General features: G+C 33.1%; 2 protein-coding genes across 5 annotated transcripts; one reads left to right on the top strand and one right to left on the bottom strand.

Moving 5' to 3' along the window:
• Positions 1–327: 327 nt before the first annotated feature.
• LOC127066316 (zinc finger CCHC domain-containing protein 24-like) lies at positions 328–4,335 on the bottom strand. The gene is made up of 4 exons (XM_050999879.1): positions 3,181–4,335; positions 2,829–3,071; positions 2,091–2,255; positions 328–1,574 (listed from the first exon to the last, which is right to left on the bottom strand). The coding sequence occupies exons 1-4, from the start codon at positions 3,373–3,375 to the stop codon at positions 1,461–1,463; spliced, it is 717 nt and encodes a 238-aa protein (XP_050855836.1). The 5' UTR covers positions 3,376–4,335; the 3' UTR covers positions 328–1,460.
• Positions 4,336–5,304: 969 nt separating this feature from the next.
• LOC127066308 (cyclin-dependent kinase-like 4) lies at positions 5,305–10,395 on the top strand. Of its 4 annotated transcripts, none has more exons than XM_050999870.1 (6): positions 5,305–6,615; positions 6,803–7,052; positions 7,132–7,326; positions 8,585–8,876; positions 8,950–9,334; positions 9,413–10,395. In XM_050999870.1, the coding sequence occupies exons 2-6, from the start codon at positions 6,885–6,887 to the stop codon at positions 9,714–9,716; spliced, it is 1,344 nt and encodes a 447-aa protein (XP_050855827.1). In that variant the 5' UTR covers positions 5,305–6,615; positions 6,803–6,884; the 3' UTR covers positions 9,717–10,395. The 4 variants fall into 4 exon arrangements, with proteins under 4 accessions (XP_050855827.1, XP_050855825.1, XP_050855826.1 ...); XM_050999868.1 differs by having other exon boundaries at positions 5,305–6,619; XM_050999869.1 differs by having other exon boundaries at positions 5,305–6,633.
• The last annotated feature ends 7,415 nt before the right edge of the window (positions 10,396–17,810 follow it).

Here is a 17,810-nt window from a genome sequence, read left to right as displayed (position 1 = left end):
AAAAGAAGTATATATATCGAAATTATATATTTATTAATGTTATTTTCTTTGGCGATGGAAAATTCGTTTCATTACTTATTATTAATATACAATAAAACTACTATCTAACTTCAAACGCGTATAAGTCATATCTCTCAAGTATTCCTAGTCGTTCTCTAACGTTTTTAAGTTTTTAATAGAGTTGATTATAGCACGTTTATGTCAAATTCTCGCCTTGACAGATATTATGTGTATGTACAGTATCGAATAGTATTGTTTCTTAACACTTATTCTCTTTAGATTGTGACAAATAATTAAAATAAAAGATGAACATACGCTCTTTCTTTCTCTCTCTCTCTATCTATCTCTCTCTTTCTTCTTTTTCTGATATACATAAGAGTTATTATGTATTTATTAAATCGAACGTATTAATAGGAAAGTGGTGTAAGTTAAAGAATTTATTTATCAACTATATAAAAGTCTCATTATGACGTAGAATCATAATCAAATATTTATAATGTAAAAAAAGCAAAAATACGTGACGAAACTTCATGAATGGATTCTTCATTTATAAAGAAAATGATGTTATATGAAAATGAGTTCAGAAATGCTTAATTTCTAAATTATAAGTATGATTTTAGTTTATACCAATTATGTTTGTTTGCTGGGATTATATTATGATTATATTATGACTTTGATGATAATTCCTTACGTGAAATGTTCAAAATGATCACCGACTGCTCGAATACAAATCTCAGTTTATCGTTTCATTGAGTTTCGAACACGTTTAAGTACTTACGGTTTTTAATACGATAATCCACTTGCAGATATTAAAGACATTCAGTACAAAAAGAAATTCACTAAATATGATTACATATTTTAATATGATGTAACTAATGTTTCGGTTTTAATTCCAGCAAATCAAAATAAAAATAATTGGAGCACACTAACAATAAGATCATACTTGAAAGTCTTATAATTCAGAAATTAATCATAATTTTGGGGCCTATTTTGATATAATCTATTTTTTTCTCTACGTATAAAAAATTCATTTCGTAAAAGTTTGTTACGCGTTTTTGTTACACTCTTTATATATTTGAGAAAATAAAAAGTTAAAAACTTAATTATAAACTCTTCGACTCGCATCACTTTCGTTTTTTGTTATTATTAATTTTTAAGTGTAATTACGTTAACTGTTGTATAACAGAGCGTTGTATCTGCATTCTCACAGATCTTATGAAATTTGTCCCTGAGTATGAAAGTTCTGATTCCTCAGCTGATCAAAAAAATACTCCGTTGTTGTATTAACAGTAATTAACATCGAGATTATCGAAAGGAATAAAATACATCCATGCGTTCTTACACATCCGAAAGTATGTGCATAGAACGTAGAAAAAAATTTATTAGCAACGGCACGGTAACATAGAATTTTAAATAGCCTTAGAATGGTCTTAGAAAAGGCGCATATATATTTTTCGTTGTTATTGACTACGCCTGCAATAATAGCCCAGAATTTTACATTTCTCACAGAGGTGTTGAGGATGTTCTTTACTTTGATCGGACACATCTAAGCCGTCGGGTTGTTCTAATGGTCTCTGAAAGTAACATGGAAATATAACGAAAGAAAAATTGAATAAAATAGAGAATTATAGAAAATAATTCGACAATTATGTTAAAGAGAATTATCAGAACAGTTGGTAACATTTTTTATGATTATACGAAATCGATAAGCATTGTTTTCCGTGTGTTACGTTTACAAACAAAAAAAATATATATTTTTTAAATATATATATATATATTTTTTTTTTCAACGTAGAAAGAAATTCCCGTGAAAAGAAAAAAGGAAAGTCCGTCGTAACATAATCATTCGATGAATCCGCTCAAGTATTTCTGTACGGTAGTCGACGAGCCTGAGCGCGACTATGTAACTATAATTAGATTTTGCCCGTTTTCACATACATATCTGCGAGCATAATACTTCGGGAAAATAATACGACAATCGACTCGATATAAACAATATCATAATAGTATGTAAGTTCATTCGAAAAATATCTAAGATCGACAATATCTCATTATATGAAATTATGAAAGGTCCATTACGACAGTCTCACCTGTTTATGAGGATACACGTTAATATGACACTTCATGCATTCTTGACCCATATTAGCCCAACTATTGCCCGACATCCATTTACGTTTGCATTTCGGACATTTGTATTCTCCGAAACATCTTTTTTTACCTTGATAAGGCGTAAGACCTTCGCCTTTTGGACGAGCCTAAAGTAGAAAGTTATTTTATATTTCAATTAGACGAAAGAAATATTTTTCTAATCAAAAAAACAATGATAATTAGTCTATCAAGTATGCAAGTTTTTTCTGTTTAACGTCTTGCTCGATAAAGAGAGATCGAGATAAGATCATCGTATGACTTAGCCGAATAACAAATATAGAGATTAATTGTAAGTGAAAAGGAAAAAGAAAACAATAATTAATTTCGTCGTTAACGCGTTTAGAGAAAACAAGGAGATAATTTGAAATTGCAAGAAAACGTAGTATTATACTGTTCGAAGTAATATCAATGTATTACGATTCGGGCCATGTAAATTCATAGAATGCCTTTCGAAGCGGTATTTCTGACGTCATCAACTTCAGAGGAGTCGTTTGTTGTCTCAATTAGCGCTCAATTGATCGTCGTATCACGCTGTTATATCAAGGCACGCGTGTCGTTTACGAACGGTCATGAATTTATGGATAACGTGTAAGTTTTGAATTTTCTTTTTTTTTTTACTTTTATAGATGTTACTTTGATTACTTTGATAGGACGAGATGTAAGAAGCACCATCATCGTACCTGCGGACAATCCTTGATATAGTGACCCTTTTTGAAGCACAAATGACACAAGTACGTAGACGGTGGTCTCTTCATTGGTTTCCTATCCAATAGATCCAATTCGGTAAAATGTTCAGCAAGATCACCGATACTATCGGCTAGACTGGCACCTATTGCTCCGGAAGCATTCAAAGTGTTTTGATGTAGATAGGTTTGAGAGTTTGCCGTTGTGTAATTGCTCCAGATCGCAGGCAGAAGTTTTTTCTTAAACAATAAGCAATCGCAAGAGTTTTGGCAAATTCATATCAACGAGTTTAAAGTTTCTTATGAATATTAACGATAGACAGAAGTTAAACCATCTTAGATGATTTACCTGATCAGAAAGTTGCGCTGAGTTTTGATCGGTGATCGCCAAATATACCCAATTCAACAGGTGAGGCTGATAATGGGTTTGCTGGAGCACTTTTTGTCCTTGACTACCGACTCCGTTGATAGTACCCAGGCCAACCTGAGCCTGTTCCTGTAGTTGCAGGTGTTGTATCAGTGGTCTAGGATGGCAGGTAGCCATCAGGGTTTCGTTACCGATCACAACCTTGACAAATCTCACCGTTTTCGATAACGCCGGGTTGACCGGCTTAGTTGAATTTTTATGAGACGAACGAGCATCGCCTCAAGAGCGATTTTTGAATCTACTCTCTCTCTCTCTCTCTCACTCACTCTATTTTTCTTTTTATCTCTCTCTCTCTCTCTCTCGGAGAAATCGTTTCAATTACTTATCACCGAAGAACTACACTATTCATTCCATTTCGGTCGAATTGTAATTTTCTTCGAATTGTAATTGTTATTGAGATATTAAGTGCGTATTATTATCAACCAACTACTAACATCGTCTCTGCGAAATTTCCTTGATGCTCGGAGATTTCCACTGTAGGATCACGAAGCTTACACCGTATTTTTAGAATGTTAACTCACCAGAAGATCGTGAATCTTCATCGAGGCGTCAAGAGTGAACAACGCTCGACAATTGACTCGACTCGACTCTTTCCACTTTCTTCTCTTCTATGGTGTCCAATCAAAAGAATTCTATCGAAAAGAATCACGCATGTGTTTCTTTATTATTCCATATGAATCTTTGCTTTAGTTTTTCTTTTATATTTCTCTCTCTCTCTCTCTGTTTTTTTATATCGATCTTTAATGGAATTTTTAACACAGAGTCTTTCTTCTCGAAGATCAGTGTTTGTACACGTCACAAGTATTCAAACGAATTATGATCATCACAAACGTCGTCACGAGACTCTTTGCAAATGTTCATTGTTCACTGTCAAACTTTTGTCTTCTCTTTACGACCGTTATCACCCATTTTTTCCTTTTATTTTTTTCGGAGAAGACACGACAATCATTCATCGAGTCGACCCAATTTTGAGTAAAAATCTTCTCTACGACTCTTGGCACTCTCGTTCACATACTGCCACCGTCTCTTTCCCAGTACGCGAACCAGTAGAAAGACGTACTCGTTCTCGCACACATAGTCGAAGATCCCCGCCATGTGGTGCATCTATTTCAGTGCTCGCTCTCGACTCGCTACAGACTATCGCTGCTAACAGATACGCCTTGAACAAATTCTGAACACGATCATGCTTCTTTTCTTTCACTTTTTTGTTGCCTTTGCCATTTTTTCATCGTTCACATCTGTACATTTTTTTCTTTCTCTTTTCTTTGTATATGCATATGCATATATGTATATACATACATATGCATATATATATATATATATATATATATATATATATGTGTGTTTTTTAATTTTTAGATGATTGTTATTAATTACTATCATCGTGAGTAGGAAAATTATCCCATCATTTTCGTAGGACAAGAAAGATATGTTATAAAAAGAAAAGAAGAGAAGAAAGTGAAAGAAGCATCCCGTTTAGAATTCATTTGAGGCGAATTTCTAGCGAGTCAAACGTGAACATTGAAATAGATGTATCACATAGTCGAAGAATTACAGCGCTGTGCGTACGATCAAGAGTATTTATGTATGTATGTGTATATATGTATGTATACATATATGTACATACGTACGTACATATGTACGTATATTATATATATATATATGTACATATATACATATACATATATATACGTACGCAAATATATACATATTTGTCCGTGTTTAAATACTGTGCTATATGTACATATGTACGTATGTAACTATATATATGTATAACACGTATATATGTACATATGTAACTACGGTTATGTATGTATATATGTAATTATGGGTACGTATACATGTATGTAAGTAAATGTTTGTACATTCGTCATTTGTATGTTCGAAGAAAACTAATGATTAAAATTTGAGAGAGTTTCAATTTCTAAATAAAGAATTAATTTTCATAAATAATAGTCGCGGGAAAGAGGCCACGTCGAACAATTCCCGTAAAACACGCGATCGGAAAGCGTTTGGCAAGACCGCAGACGGAAAGTCATCGAACTCCCGTCCATAAATAGTTTACAAATTCTATTCGCGTTAATCGATTACGAGTATTCGTTCAATGAATTGTGACTCGAACGTATCGAGAACGTGACTGTATTTCTGATTGACTTCAGATTAATTAATTTCGAGATATAGATCGATATGATTGAATCTTTTCAAGTTTTCGATTTCATTTATGTATATATGTACAGTTACATTCAGTATTCGCTCGTTGATTACTTTTTATTATCGCATTACCTTGAAAATTACTATATATCAAGGTGATCATTTTTTGATTTTAATTCTCTTCAAGGATATTCAAGGTGAATAGTGAAAAGAAATTCAATGAAAATTGAAGAAATATTAATTGAATCTTTCGATCGTAATCGGTTGTAAAGTAAACATCGGAAATGAATGTTCTTGAAAATTGTCGTGGAACTGGAAAAATGTAAGGTCGTTTTTCCTGCTTTCCGTACAACTTCAATTTGACACCTCGTCCAGCTGACGAGACCTTGGAAAAGTTTCTGGCATTCGGCAAGTTCGCTGGGATTGACCTTTTCCACGAGCTTACGCAAGGTTGAGCTTCCTCGGTGCTTTCTCGGCACGCAAAGTTCAGACGCTCTTTAGACGTTCGAATTTCACTCCAACAAGTTCTCTCTTACGTTTACTTACTATCTTTCCTCCCATTAAGGTCGAAACGAGTTCTTCCTTTCTTTGAAATTTCATCCTAAAGTATACGAAGAGTTATTTAAAGAATTAGGAGAGAAATAGTCTTTCGGTTCTAATCGAAAATAATTCGTTAATGATCGAGATTAATTTAATAAGAGAAATAAAAGGATGACAAAAAGGTTAGGAGGGTAGGTCGTGACTATTCGTATCATCCTGTAAGCTCATCGCTCTTGGTACCTCTCCTACTCCTTCCACCTTCACCCTTAAAACATAATAAGCCTCCTACGGCAAGCAGTTTAGCTATTATTGACGAAAACAGACTCTCTGCTCTAATTGCGAACCGATCGATAAGCATCGATGAGAGACTCCTACGGTACCCTGAGTAGCAGTTGGAACTTATCCTTGCCGGAGTTCGCGTCGAGGAAAGTTCATTTCTCTCTCTCTCTCTCTCTCTCTCTCTCTCTTTCTTTTTAGAAGAGTGATAGAGTTTTTGAAAATTCGGACTTCGGATTCTTTGAAAGTTGCTCGACGTTGTTTACAAGTGGACGATATTTTTCGAAGAAAATTTTCTCTATCCATTTCTTATTTTCTTCTTTCTGTTTTTCTTCTTCTTTCATTTTGCTTCGAAGTTTGGCCTATTAGGAGGACGAGCACGTGTTTGTTGTCGGTAACGACGAAAGTGTAACGATCGAAAGGGAGTTTCGTTTCTCGATTTTTATTTTGCTACGTTCACCGCAACCTGTTCATTCATTTTCTTCGCCATTTCTTTCTTCTTTCTTTTCTTTCTTTCTTATTTCTCCGACATTTCTAGAAAGTGGATTCAGAAAGTATATCAATTTTCTTTTCAAAGGTTTCGCGAATGAATTTAAGATGATTGCCAATGATCGGTTGGACAGTGTCCCGATGACATGAAAGGGTAGACGGAAAACAAAATGGATAAATACGAGAATATTGAAATCGTCGGTGAAGGTAGTTACGGTATCGTGATGAAATGTAGACATCGTGAAACCGGCCAGATGGTCGCGATAAAAAAGTTTTTAGAAACAGAAGAGGATGTTCAAGTTCGAAAATTGGCCCTTCGAGAGATTCGGATGTTGAAGGTAATCTGTGTGTCCATTCGTATCTGATTTCTCTAATTAGAGTAGTTTCTTTTTTTCAGTATTATTCTCTTCAATATAGAAACTGCATCATGAGAACATCATCGATATGATCGAGGTCTTTCGCCGTAGAAAAAGATTTTATTTGGTTTTTGAATTCCTGGATCACACTGTCCTCGATGAATTAGAACGATCCCCCGATGGTCTTGGATTAGAAGTTTCGAAACGCTACATTTTTCAAGTACTTCGTGGCCTGAATTTCTGTCACAATAATCAAGTGAGTGATCAACCATTGGTTAATGATTCTTTCGTATTGCGTGCATCAAGATGAGTTTTTAAAGGACAACAATGAAGTTTCGTCTGTGAAAATTTTATGATTTTTAAAAAGACGTTATACTAATTTTTTGTTTGTTATCTTCTTTCTTTGGCAAGATTTCAAGATAATGTTTATTTTTATTGCTCTTCTCTTTCATTTTTTTTTTTCGATGGGATGTTAACTTCTTTATATTAGAATTTGAAAGAAAATTACATTTCGATGAAATATTTCTATATCCATTAGTTTTTTTTGCTTTATCGTTTCATTTTATATGCCTTTAACATTTCATCTTTATTATAGATAAAATTTAAGGATAAACGAGATAGTTGAATAGATCTATTAAATATCGACCTTCTTCGATACGTTAACAGTTTTCGTAGCAAGGTCGCTTTAGATAAATTCATATGCGTATGCAGTGAGCAGCATGACAATTGCTTGTATTATACATAAATGATATTATTGTAAAAAATGAAAAGCGTCGTTTAATATTTGCGATCGAGCACATAAAGAAATCGTCTGAAAATTTATTACCACTATATCGTTTTACATTTTTATGTAGTATTTTAGTAATAAATATTTACGTTTGTATCAAATAATTTTTTATTAATCCAGAAAGTTTTCCAAATTAGATTACTGCTAATCAGTAAACAAAATATATAGTAAATGTGCCAATTTTAAAGGTCGAACGAAGTGTATATAATCCTTAACAAATTTTCTGGCTTTGACGTAAGATTTTGGATGCAACTAACGTGACGATTGCGACGTTCCTTATTAATAGTCATATCGTAGAAGCAACAACGCCAGCAAGGATTAGTTGAAGATTTGTAGAAATAATCTTTAGAAAATCTCGAATATACATAAATCTATTCATTTACGGTAGCATTAGTAATTGGTACTGAACTGAATAGCACTAATTATGAAGTACCAGAAAAAGTCAAAGTTTAAACCTTGCTTTATACCAGATTTTTGCTAATTTACATTCTTCCATTTGACTCACCTTAGAACAATTCGCAAAATATTTTTTCTTGATCTCATGTTGGCAAACGGAATACATTCCGATCGTATATATTGAAGAAATAATATATGCATTAATTTCTTAATAACGTAATTACATGTATCAAATGGAATATGCACGAAATGAACTTTTTCAACGTACTGACCTGATTTTTTTTCCAAGAAATAAATAAAAGAAAGTAAAGTGATTCTTTTTTATTAATAGATTATGCACAGAGATGTCAAACCAGAAAACGTCTTGGTATCGTCGAACGGTGTGATCAAACTCTGCGATTTTGGTTTCGCACGATTAATCAGCAACTCGAAAGAATCCTGTACGGATTATGTAGCAACGAGATGGTATCGTGCACCGGAACTTCTCGTTGGTGATTCGAGATATGGCAAAGAAATTGATATTTGGGCGGTCGGTTGTCTTTATGCTGAAATTATGACTGGCGATCCAATTTTTCCAGGAGAAAGTGATATCGATCAGCTTTACAGAATCACTAAAGTCCTAGGTAAAATTTTAACTGAATGGATATAATGAAATTGAATCATTGTTAAATTAATTATTATTTTGTTCAAATTCAGGAAGTATTCATTCACTTGGTAAAAAACAAGTGTCAATGGGACAAAACTTTCTTTCTAGACCATTACGATTTACCTCCGTCGACGAGCTCATGATTTCTCAAGAACCATTATCCTTACGAAATCTCTTTCCTTCGTGGAGTTCAGAGAGCTTGGATTTTCTTTCGCAGTGTCTTCGTATGGATCCAAACACCAGACCTAACTGTTCCGCTTTACTCGATCACTTTCTTTTCCACCAGGAAAATTTTAGTGAGAAATTTCTTGAAGAATTAAAAATGTATGTTGCTAAGGAGTCGTATTTAAATTCATTTTCAAGGAAAAAGATCCAGGATCGAAAAGTTTTTTCGGCCAAGCAAAATCTTAGAGTTTGCCGTGGCAGCGCTGGAAAGTAAAAATTTATCTTCTCATTACCTATTTAATAATTTTCATATTCCATTTATTGACAAACAAATCGAATTTATTTAAGGTGGCAAATGACGATTTTACACGATACGAAAGAATTATGCAACAAAATAGAATTCGATAGCACCGTCGAAGAGATACAACGAAAACCAGCGGCTTTACAAATCAGTCGTCCGCGAGAAGTTTGCTACTTTGGTCCAGTCTCCGTGATACCTAATACGACTTATATACGAAGGTTGGAGCTTAAAGGTCTTCGAATAAAAAATTCGAAGGGTTGTTCTTTACCAGCCTTAACGCCAAAAGGTTCGATACAAGCGAAAATGAATAGCAAGAGAAAGAGGCTGGATTTGCCTTCTGTCAATCATTAGAAATGTACATTTATTTCTTAATCAGTCTTCATTGCTTTATTATATAATTTTTCTTTCTTTCTTTTTTTTTTATTCTTTAATAAGTGTCTTTTGCTTTCGAGTTGGATACTTAGTCGGTCGATGAAAGTAGGTACGAAAATTTTTTATAATTTATATCAAGTTTAATTATAATCGGAATAATATATAAAGGGGCTTATTTTATATTCAACTTATTTTAATTAATTAATCGTCCAATTAGCTTAATCATCTACATGTGAATTTTTTCTTTTGATGGTAAGAATTTTACGATAAAATACTACTACGAAATCATATTCACGAATATATAATATATTATCGAGATTATGGTTTCTTTCGCTATTGAATATGTGCGTGCATAATTTCGATATATTCTATAGAATATATAAAAGAATTTTATTGACGAAGTGACTTACATGATTTTTGATCGAGGAATAAAATAATTCATTATGATGCAAGACGAAATATCAAACGATATTATACTATAATAATATAAATATAATTAATGCAGAAATGTAGAAGATTTTGGCTGTGGTTTAGCATGAGAAATTAGGGATCATTAACGAAGCCATTCCTTCGGTAAATAGTTTAAATGACGTGATATTCTATTTTATATTTCCACAAATTGTAAATAAAATGGAGTCTTATTTAATATGCTTATGTAGATATATTTGTAAAATTTATTTGTTAATTTAAAAACTTTTATCATAAGGATTGAAAAGTTTTGCTTTATGATACGAAAAGCGATAGCTGGAAAAACGAAATTGACAACATTAAAATTGCTTCCGATATAATATTGTAAATTATACGAAAAGCTAGTTGAGGATTAACTTTAACGAGGCGAAACGCGGCATTCGGACATAAACGTACACGTTTCCTGACCTGATCTACTTGCATAATATAGACGGCCAAAGTTCTCGACTGTACCTAAGCGTGGCCAAGAAAACTCTAGCGAAATAGTATACGGAAGAAGATGACTTTTTATAATTCAGTACTTTTCGATTGACACTTAGCCAATGTATCCAATTTGTATCGATTCTGTAATTCGAATCTAATGTTGAATTTTAACGTCTATAGAATATTGCAATTGTTTCAGATGATTCAACTCTCGATGAGTTTATCGATTTTAAAAGTTAAAAATTTGTTCAAATTGCAATTTCACTTAATGATAACTTTCAACGTAAATTAAAATATAAGTTTAAATTTCGCGCGTTATTTCTCTGAGAAGTTCCTCGAACGTAATTACCGTAATATTATTTCCTCCTATTAGGAAATACGTTTAACAGAAGAGAATTCCGAACTGTTTTAAAATTTCACCGACTGGATCGATAAAGTAGAGATTTACACGTGCGAAGATTTTTAATAATAAATTATGATATTACAATACGATTTGTTTAATGCATTCTTATTGTTGAAGTTATTATTTCGAGAATGTTTACATAAATACATCGCTATTTTCCTTTTCACTTGATCTTCCTTTCACGATAAATTTACCACGATTTTTATCTCTATTCCTCGTGCATATGGATATACGGATTGCATATTAAAATTCTGAGGCAGAGCCATCTAGCGCGGGATTCTTAAAATACCAAAATGTCGTTCGATAAAATTTTGTGGATATTTCTAAAGTGAAATATCTTTTTATCGCGAGGAATTTATTTTCGTCAAGACTCTTCATCACCTTTCACTCGAAACGTGTGTGACTTCAGCGACAGGTATGGACAAAATATGAACTACAAGCGCAAGGGGGGAACTTTGTTCCCACCATGCGTCTATCGTATGAGTATATAACTTGTGCTTATACCCCTCTCACGCTGCATAACAATTTCGTATAGGTTAACGTAAGTGTGTTAGTAACCTGTGAACTTACACTTTCAATCTTTCATATGTATATCTTCTTTGATAGCAATGTCGTCTTGCAGTGATCCATGCTAGGAAACGATGTTGGTACGCATTTGTTTCATGACATAAAAAATAATAAATATAATTGACAAATATAATAATCAGAATATAAATTTGCGACAAAAAGATTTTGTCGAATGTTTTTGCAAAAATAATTATTGAATACTTATTATATAATTATTTATACTTATTATATATTATTATTATAGTAATAGTAGTAATAATAGTAATAATATAAAGTGGATTACTTCTACAAAAGAAACTATAAAAAAATAGCTTCGGAAGAAAAACCTTGAAGATAATATAGAAACGAACTCTTGATCTTTATAAAAATAGTATATAATATACGTGTATGTTCACTAATTATTATTTTTGACGAAATAATCGATAAAAGTATATACTTTATATGTATTTGTTTTAAATCAAATTATATCGTTGCTGTATTCTATCTAGTATAGTATCCCCTCTAGATCAGCACAAACTCCACAACTATCAGCGGAGAAAATAAATGTGAAATTAGATAAATATAAGGGATTGGATAGTAATAATTTACTAAACTGTTAAATAAGAAAAAACAAGAATAAATTAGTTGATTATTTTCGTTTATGTCGGTACAATAAAAAAAAATCACCAGAATCTATAAGATATAAATAGTCTATAAAATATGAAAGGAACTACAAAATTTTCCAAAATCTAAAAATATTTTACAGACAGATCCACTGACACGAACGATTGGATACGTATTTTCTTATTTTTATTATAGAATCATCTCTCGAAAGCTTATTAAAGTGCGAGCATCGTGAAACGCATTTCTTTGCGTTTAAAAAATCTGAGCATCATCTATTAACGCAACAAGCAAGCAAGTAATCGCTATTTTACGGAACAAACATACATTATTCAAGCATGATATAAAAATCAGTAGTGGGGATACGAGTTTCTTTTTCTTTCACCGAGTGGCGCCACTGTAGAAAACTTTTCTTCGGGAAAAATGTTGGAAACAGTATTTACGTCAACAATGAAAATAGGCGTAATTTTTAATCAATTTTGAAAAACTAGATCCCATTTTAAAGACGAGGGTTTAATCTAGGATCTCGTTCTTCAAATTTTTGAAAAAGTTTTTTATTTATGCATACACTATTCTCGAAAAAATATCATTTTTTAACACGATTTTTTTTCAAAGAAAATAAGGCGTTTTCAAAAGTTCAGAAAAGTGTATTTCTAGATTAAATCTTCGTTTTTAAAACGAGATCTTGTTCATTCAAATCGGTCAAGAATTACGTATGTTCTTATTGGTGACGTAAACCATTATAAAACCAGGTATGACCTTAAAAAAAAAAAAAAAAGAAAGGAAAAGGAAATAAATAGAAAAAATTTAGAACGAGCTACTTTTAATTTTCCTTTAGTGTTATGTAATTTTGAATAATATTAACCTGAAAATACATTTTTGCTTCTATCTTGCCTGTTTCTTTTTCTTGTAACGTTATCGCATGTATTTCCTTTCGGGGTAAATGAATACGTATGTCACATAGTAGTGCCGTCGTATCGGTATATGAAAAATTACAGAAGAAAATTACTGTGCGCTCTATCGGACGTACTATAACTCTATAACTTAAGAAGAAGAGTTAACCGATGATGGTGTCTGACTATTTTCAGACGTGTAATTCGTACGTTCGCGGTACCACTCGAAAGCCGGCTAGACATCCCTTATCCTAGAACACATGGGGATAGGTCGATATGGTTTATAGTGCTACAGTATTATCGTACGACGCGAGCCACGAGGGAGGTTACTAACCCTGAATGCAGGGCCGCATTCGCTCGTTGGCTTGCCACTTATTTTTTCGACAATCTTTGACCGCATTAAGAATATATCATTGCACATAATCGTATGCATTTTCGTGGGAAACGAAAATAAAACTAATAATTTGTAAAAGATCATACAGGCGTTTTTATTATAGTGGATATTCGAATGATATATACATACGTATTATCAACTCGAAGGATTTATCATGAAAACGACACGATAACTGTTCCTTTTCTTACATATCAACATTACGAGAAAATCTTTTTATCGAATTTTGTTTTAAGATTCGGTCAGATAATAACAAAAGAGAACGTTAAATGACATAGATAAATCATAATCGAAGGAAAAAGGATAAAATGGTGTAGGAAGAATTTAAATTTGGTAATGATATAGAGGGTTCTATTTATATCTCGCTTCGATTGTACACTCACGCGTTTTCTCGTTACGTGGCTTTAGTAACTTGCATTACCGAGTAAAGCGAAGCCCATGCATTTTTTATTTTGACTTACTTTAAAGCATAATGTAAAACAACCACCGGTAGACACGAACAGGACGCTTAATTATAATGTAAAAAATGTATAGAAGATACTAGAACATATTTTTCATATGATAAATTCGTTCGAACGTATTTCTTTCAAGAATATTAACAAAACATATACATATATTTTTTTTTATATTACTTATATTTTTATAATCTTTAATAAATACGTATTAAAAAAACCAATTGACGCAAGCAGTAAATAATAAGAGATAAATGATTTTACTCACCTGATTTAATTCTCGTTTTGGTTTTCATCTGTGAAATGTATCTGTGAGTCTCGAAGGAGATATGTACGGAGAAATAAGGAGGGGGACAGGAGAAAAGGGTAAAGTCTGAAAAGGGTTGAAAGGGGCAAACGGACGACACGTCAGAGAGGAAGAGGAGAAAAAGAAGAAGAAGAAGAGGGTGGTCGATAAGAGTAGTTTTGGACACACACGTGGGTGTACGTTTTTAAAGGGTCTTTTTATTTTCCATGGAATTTTATCCATCCTTGAAATATAATGAATATTCCGCAAAAAGGACAGATAGATAATCCTGCGGCGAATGTGACGGGAGGATAAAGGGTGGATCGCCGGTAATGAAAAAAGAAAATAACCGACCGCTCCCTCGTTTTCCGGTATTATATATATATGTATGTATATACTATATATATAACGAGCCGGAAGTAAAATGAGAAACAAGAAGAAGAAAGAAAAGGAAAAAGGAAAGTCGAAAGGTCGAGGACCCGGGGTTCTCGAGGAACATGATTTTTTGTATCGTCGTTCTCTCTTTTTTCTTTTTTCTTCTTTCCCTTCGTCGTTTCGCATCACCACTATTTTCTCGTTCATCTCGATCGATCTATGTATGTATGGGCATCATGCATTCATACATACATATATACCTACATACATACATGCGTACATACCTATATACGTACATATATACATACGTATATACCTACATACATACACACATACGTATATACCTACATATGTACATACATACGTACATGCATATATATGTACATACATACATACCTAACTAGATACATACATACATACGTACGTACATGCATACATATGTACATACCTACATACATACCTAACTACATACAGACACACATACATACATACTTATACATACCTAGCTAGATACATACATACATATACACCTACATACATACATACGTACATATCCACATACATACCTAACTAGATACAGATATACATACATACGTACATGCATGTATACGTATATACATATATACCTAGTTAGATACATACATACCATACATACCTAGCTAGATACATACATACATACATACATACTCATACCATACATGCACACGTGCATATATACATACGTACTTACATACCACACACGCATACATACATACATACCAACATACATACCATACATGCTTACGTACATACATAGATACATATGTACATATCTACATACATACATACATATATACGTACGTACGTTCATACGTGCATACATATATACACATATCATACGTACATACATACATACATACGTACGTAGATACATTCCAGTTCCGATGAACGAGCAGTATTTGCGTGCACCTCTTTCTCTCTTTCTCTCTCTCCTTCTCTCTTTCTATGTGTCTCAAACTCTCTGCTTCTATCTGTCTGCTGTCTGTCTCACTCCCTCTCTTTCTTCTTCTCTCTTTCCGGCTTCAGCAAGCGACCTCGTCGGGATCGAAAAAGGCTTCGGTCGCTCTTCTCCCTTTTCCATCGGGGAGAAAAAGGCGCGCGTTGTGCGTTTGAGAGGCACAATTTCCCGTTCTACCGTACGAATTTGATTCCCCCCTAACGAATTATACGAGAAGCGGCAAAAGGATCGAATTTAAATGTTTCGTCTTTGCGTTCCACTCCCCCGTAGTTCGTATTTCTCTTTTTTTTTGCTTCTATTTTCTCTCTCTCTCTCTCTCTCTCTTCCTCTCTCTTTTTTATAGGTATATTGGACCTTTCACATTCGCAACTTGGAACTTTCTCTACATTTCGAATTCGACCGTACGCGCCTTGACGACGCATGAACGCTACCAGTTATGTCCCTTTAACATTTTACTTCTTTTTTTTCGTTTTATCTTTACACTCTCTTTTCTTTCTTTCCCCTCTTTTTTATATTCTTTTTCGTGTACAATGTACTTTAAGCGTGGCAATTGTTCTGGAGGCTCGAGTGAACTGTCATATATCATAAGGCACTTTGAATATCTGTGTATCGCGAATAATAATTATTGTTATTATTGTTTGTTCGTTTTCTTTCTCTTTTTTTCTTCTCTCTTTTCTCTTTTTTTTCTTTTTTGTTTTTATTTTTTATTTTTAGATCGATTGCCGGCGCGCGCTCGCGTGTAAGTATGAAGTCGTACGTGCGCGCGAACGAGCGGAGGTGCAGCCTCAAAAAATAGTCCGCTACAAAATCGCTACGTCAACGAAGCACATTTACTAACGGAAAAATCGTAAATATAAATATATATAAGTATACATGTACGCACGAACATATGTATGCATGTATATAAGTGTGTTAATGCACACGTAAGTATGCATGTACATATATATGTACGTGTATATGTATGTATACATTATGTGTATATATTACTGAAGCGGTCACATAATTTCAGATTATTTTTCTTCTCTACTTGCTTACTTATTTATTTCATCCTTTTTCATTTTTTTTCGTTTCTTCATTTTTTTTTTAACTTTTTTTTTGTTTTGGTTCTTTTGCCATCACATTATTGAGCTATTATCTTTCTCGAATCACTTTGCACGAGATAGAAAATATTCGACGAATGCTTTGTTTTTTTTCTTCTACTTTTTTATTCTTCTTTCTTTTTTCTTTAAATGATGCCTTTCGTTAACAGGTGGGACGGAAGCTCGTCGATGGTTCTAGACGTATTTTTAATCAACAACTACGAGGGAAGAACGCTTGATCGAAACCTTTTGTCGATTTTCCTCTTTCGTTTATGTTTCTCTTCGTTTCTCTCTTGTTCTTTAAACCGTTAATCGATAACAACGATCCGATTGAAATCTATAGATGCATTGCAGTCTTTTTCAAAGTTTCCTTTTTTGTTTTTTTAATCGATAAAAGCCATGTTCGAATTTAGCGATTTCATTGTAACGGAGATAGAAGAAGAGTTGGATGAATAAAGTCGGGAAATCATTGGAGGCAGCAACAATTACGTAAATCCTCGTGTTGGATCGTCGATATCAATTAAGCCATTTTTTAGGCACGGCCGCAGAGATTTTCTTATGTAATTACCAACGCGGATAACCTCGCCACTATAAATTTTAATGGAAAAGAAATTTTTTTTTTTAATTGTGTCTGAAGTTTTGAACGAATCACGTGACGTTTTATAAAGTTGCGTACACGTGTAAACATTTCTTTTGACTACTATTGAAAATAAATCGTTGAAATTACTATTAAAAATAAATTGGCCGAATTAAATATAACCAAATTTTATGCACAGTTCATGTATCATTGTAAAAATTGTTGCCGAAAATTTCAGATTGATCGTTCGAAAATTTTCAAAATGGCGCTCTTTCGGTTACGGATATTTTTATATCGAAAATGAAAGAAATGGCCGAAACAATTCGATGAAAATTTTACAGATAATTTTTGTTAAACGATCATACGTTTTACTTTAAATTTTAAATAAATTTGCGACGTCTGTATTGATATAAACAATATTAATGTTAAAATATGGCATAATGGCGGTCGTGCCTATCTAACGTAGCGTGAGTTATTACGTGAAATCGCCTAAAGTTTTTTCGTCGGAAGTCCAGCGGACCGAAGGATTGCTTTTTATGTAGATCTCCGACGAGATCAGGGA

This window comes from Vespula vulgaris, chromosome 9 (genome assembly GCF_905475345.1).
Source record: "Vespula vulgaris chromosome 9, iyVesVulg1.1, whole genome shotgun sequence".
In the NCBI taxonomy this organism is placed as follows: domain Eukaryota; kingdom Metazoa; phylum Arthropoda; class Insecta; order Hymenoptera; family Vespidae; genus Vespula; species Vespula vulgaris.
The sequence above is the reverse complement of the archived record's forward strand: the minus strand, read 5'-3'. Positions and strand labels throughout refer to the sequence as shown.

What these genes read in the sequence shown, in the direction of transcription:
- LOC127066316 (XM_050999879.1), bottom strand. Translation starts at nt 3,375, where the DNA reads ATGGCTACCTGCCATCCTAGACCACTGATACAACACCTGCAACTACAG. An exon ending in CAGCGCAACTTTCTGATCAG is followed by an intron (nt 3,072 to 3,180) that starts GTAAATCATCTA and finishes TTATTGTTTAAG; the next exon opens with AAAAAACTTCTGCCTGCGAT. An exon ending in ATATCAAGGATTGTCCGCAG is followed by an intron (nt 2,256 to 2,828) that starts GTACGATGATGG and finishes TTTCTACTTTAG; the next exon opens with GCTCGTCCAAAAGGCGAAGG.
- LOC127066308 (XM_050999870.1), top strand. Translation starts at nt 6,885, where the DNA reads ATGGATAAATACGAGAATATTGAAATCGTCGGTGAAGGTAGTTACGGT. An exon ending in ATTTCTGTCACAATAATCAA is followed by an intron (nt 7,327 to 8,584) that starts GTGAGTGATCAA and finishes TTTTATTAATAG; the next exon opens with ATTATGCACAGAGATGTCAA. An exon ending in CAGAATCACTAAAGTCCTAG is followed by an intron (nt 8,877 to 8,949) that starts GTAAAATTTTAA and finishes GTTCAAATTCAG; the next exon opens with GAAGTATTCATTCACTTGGT.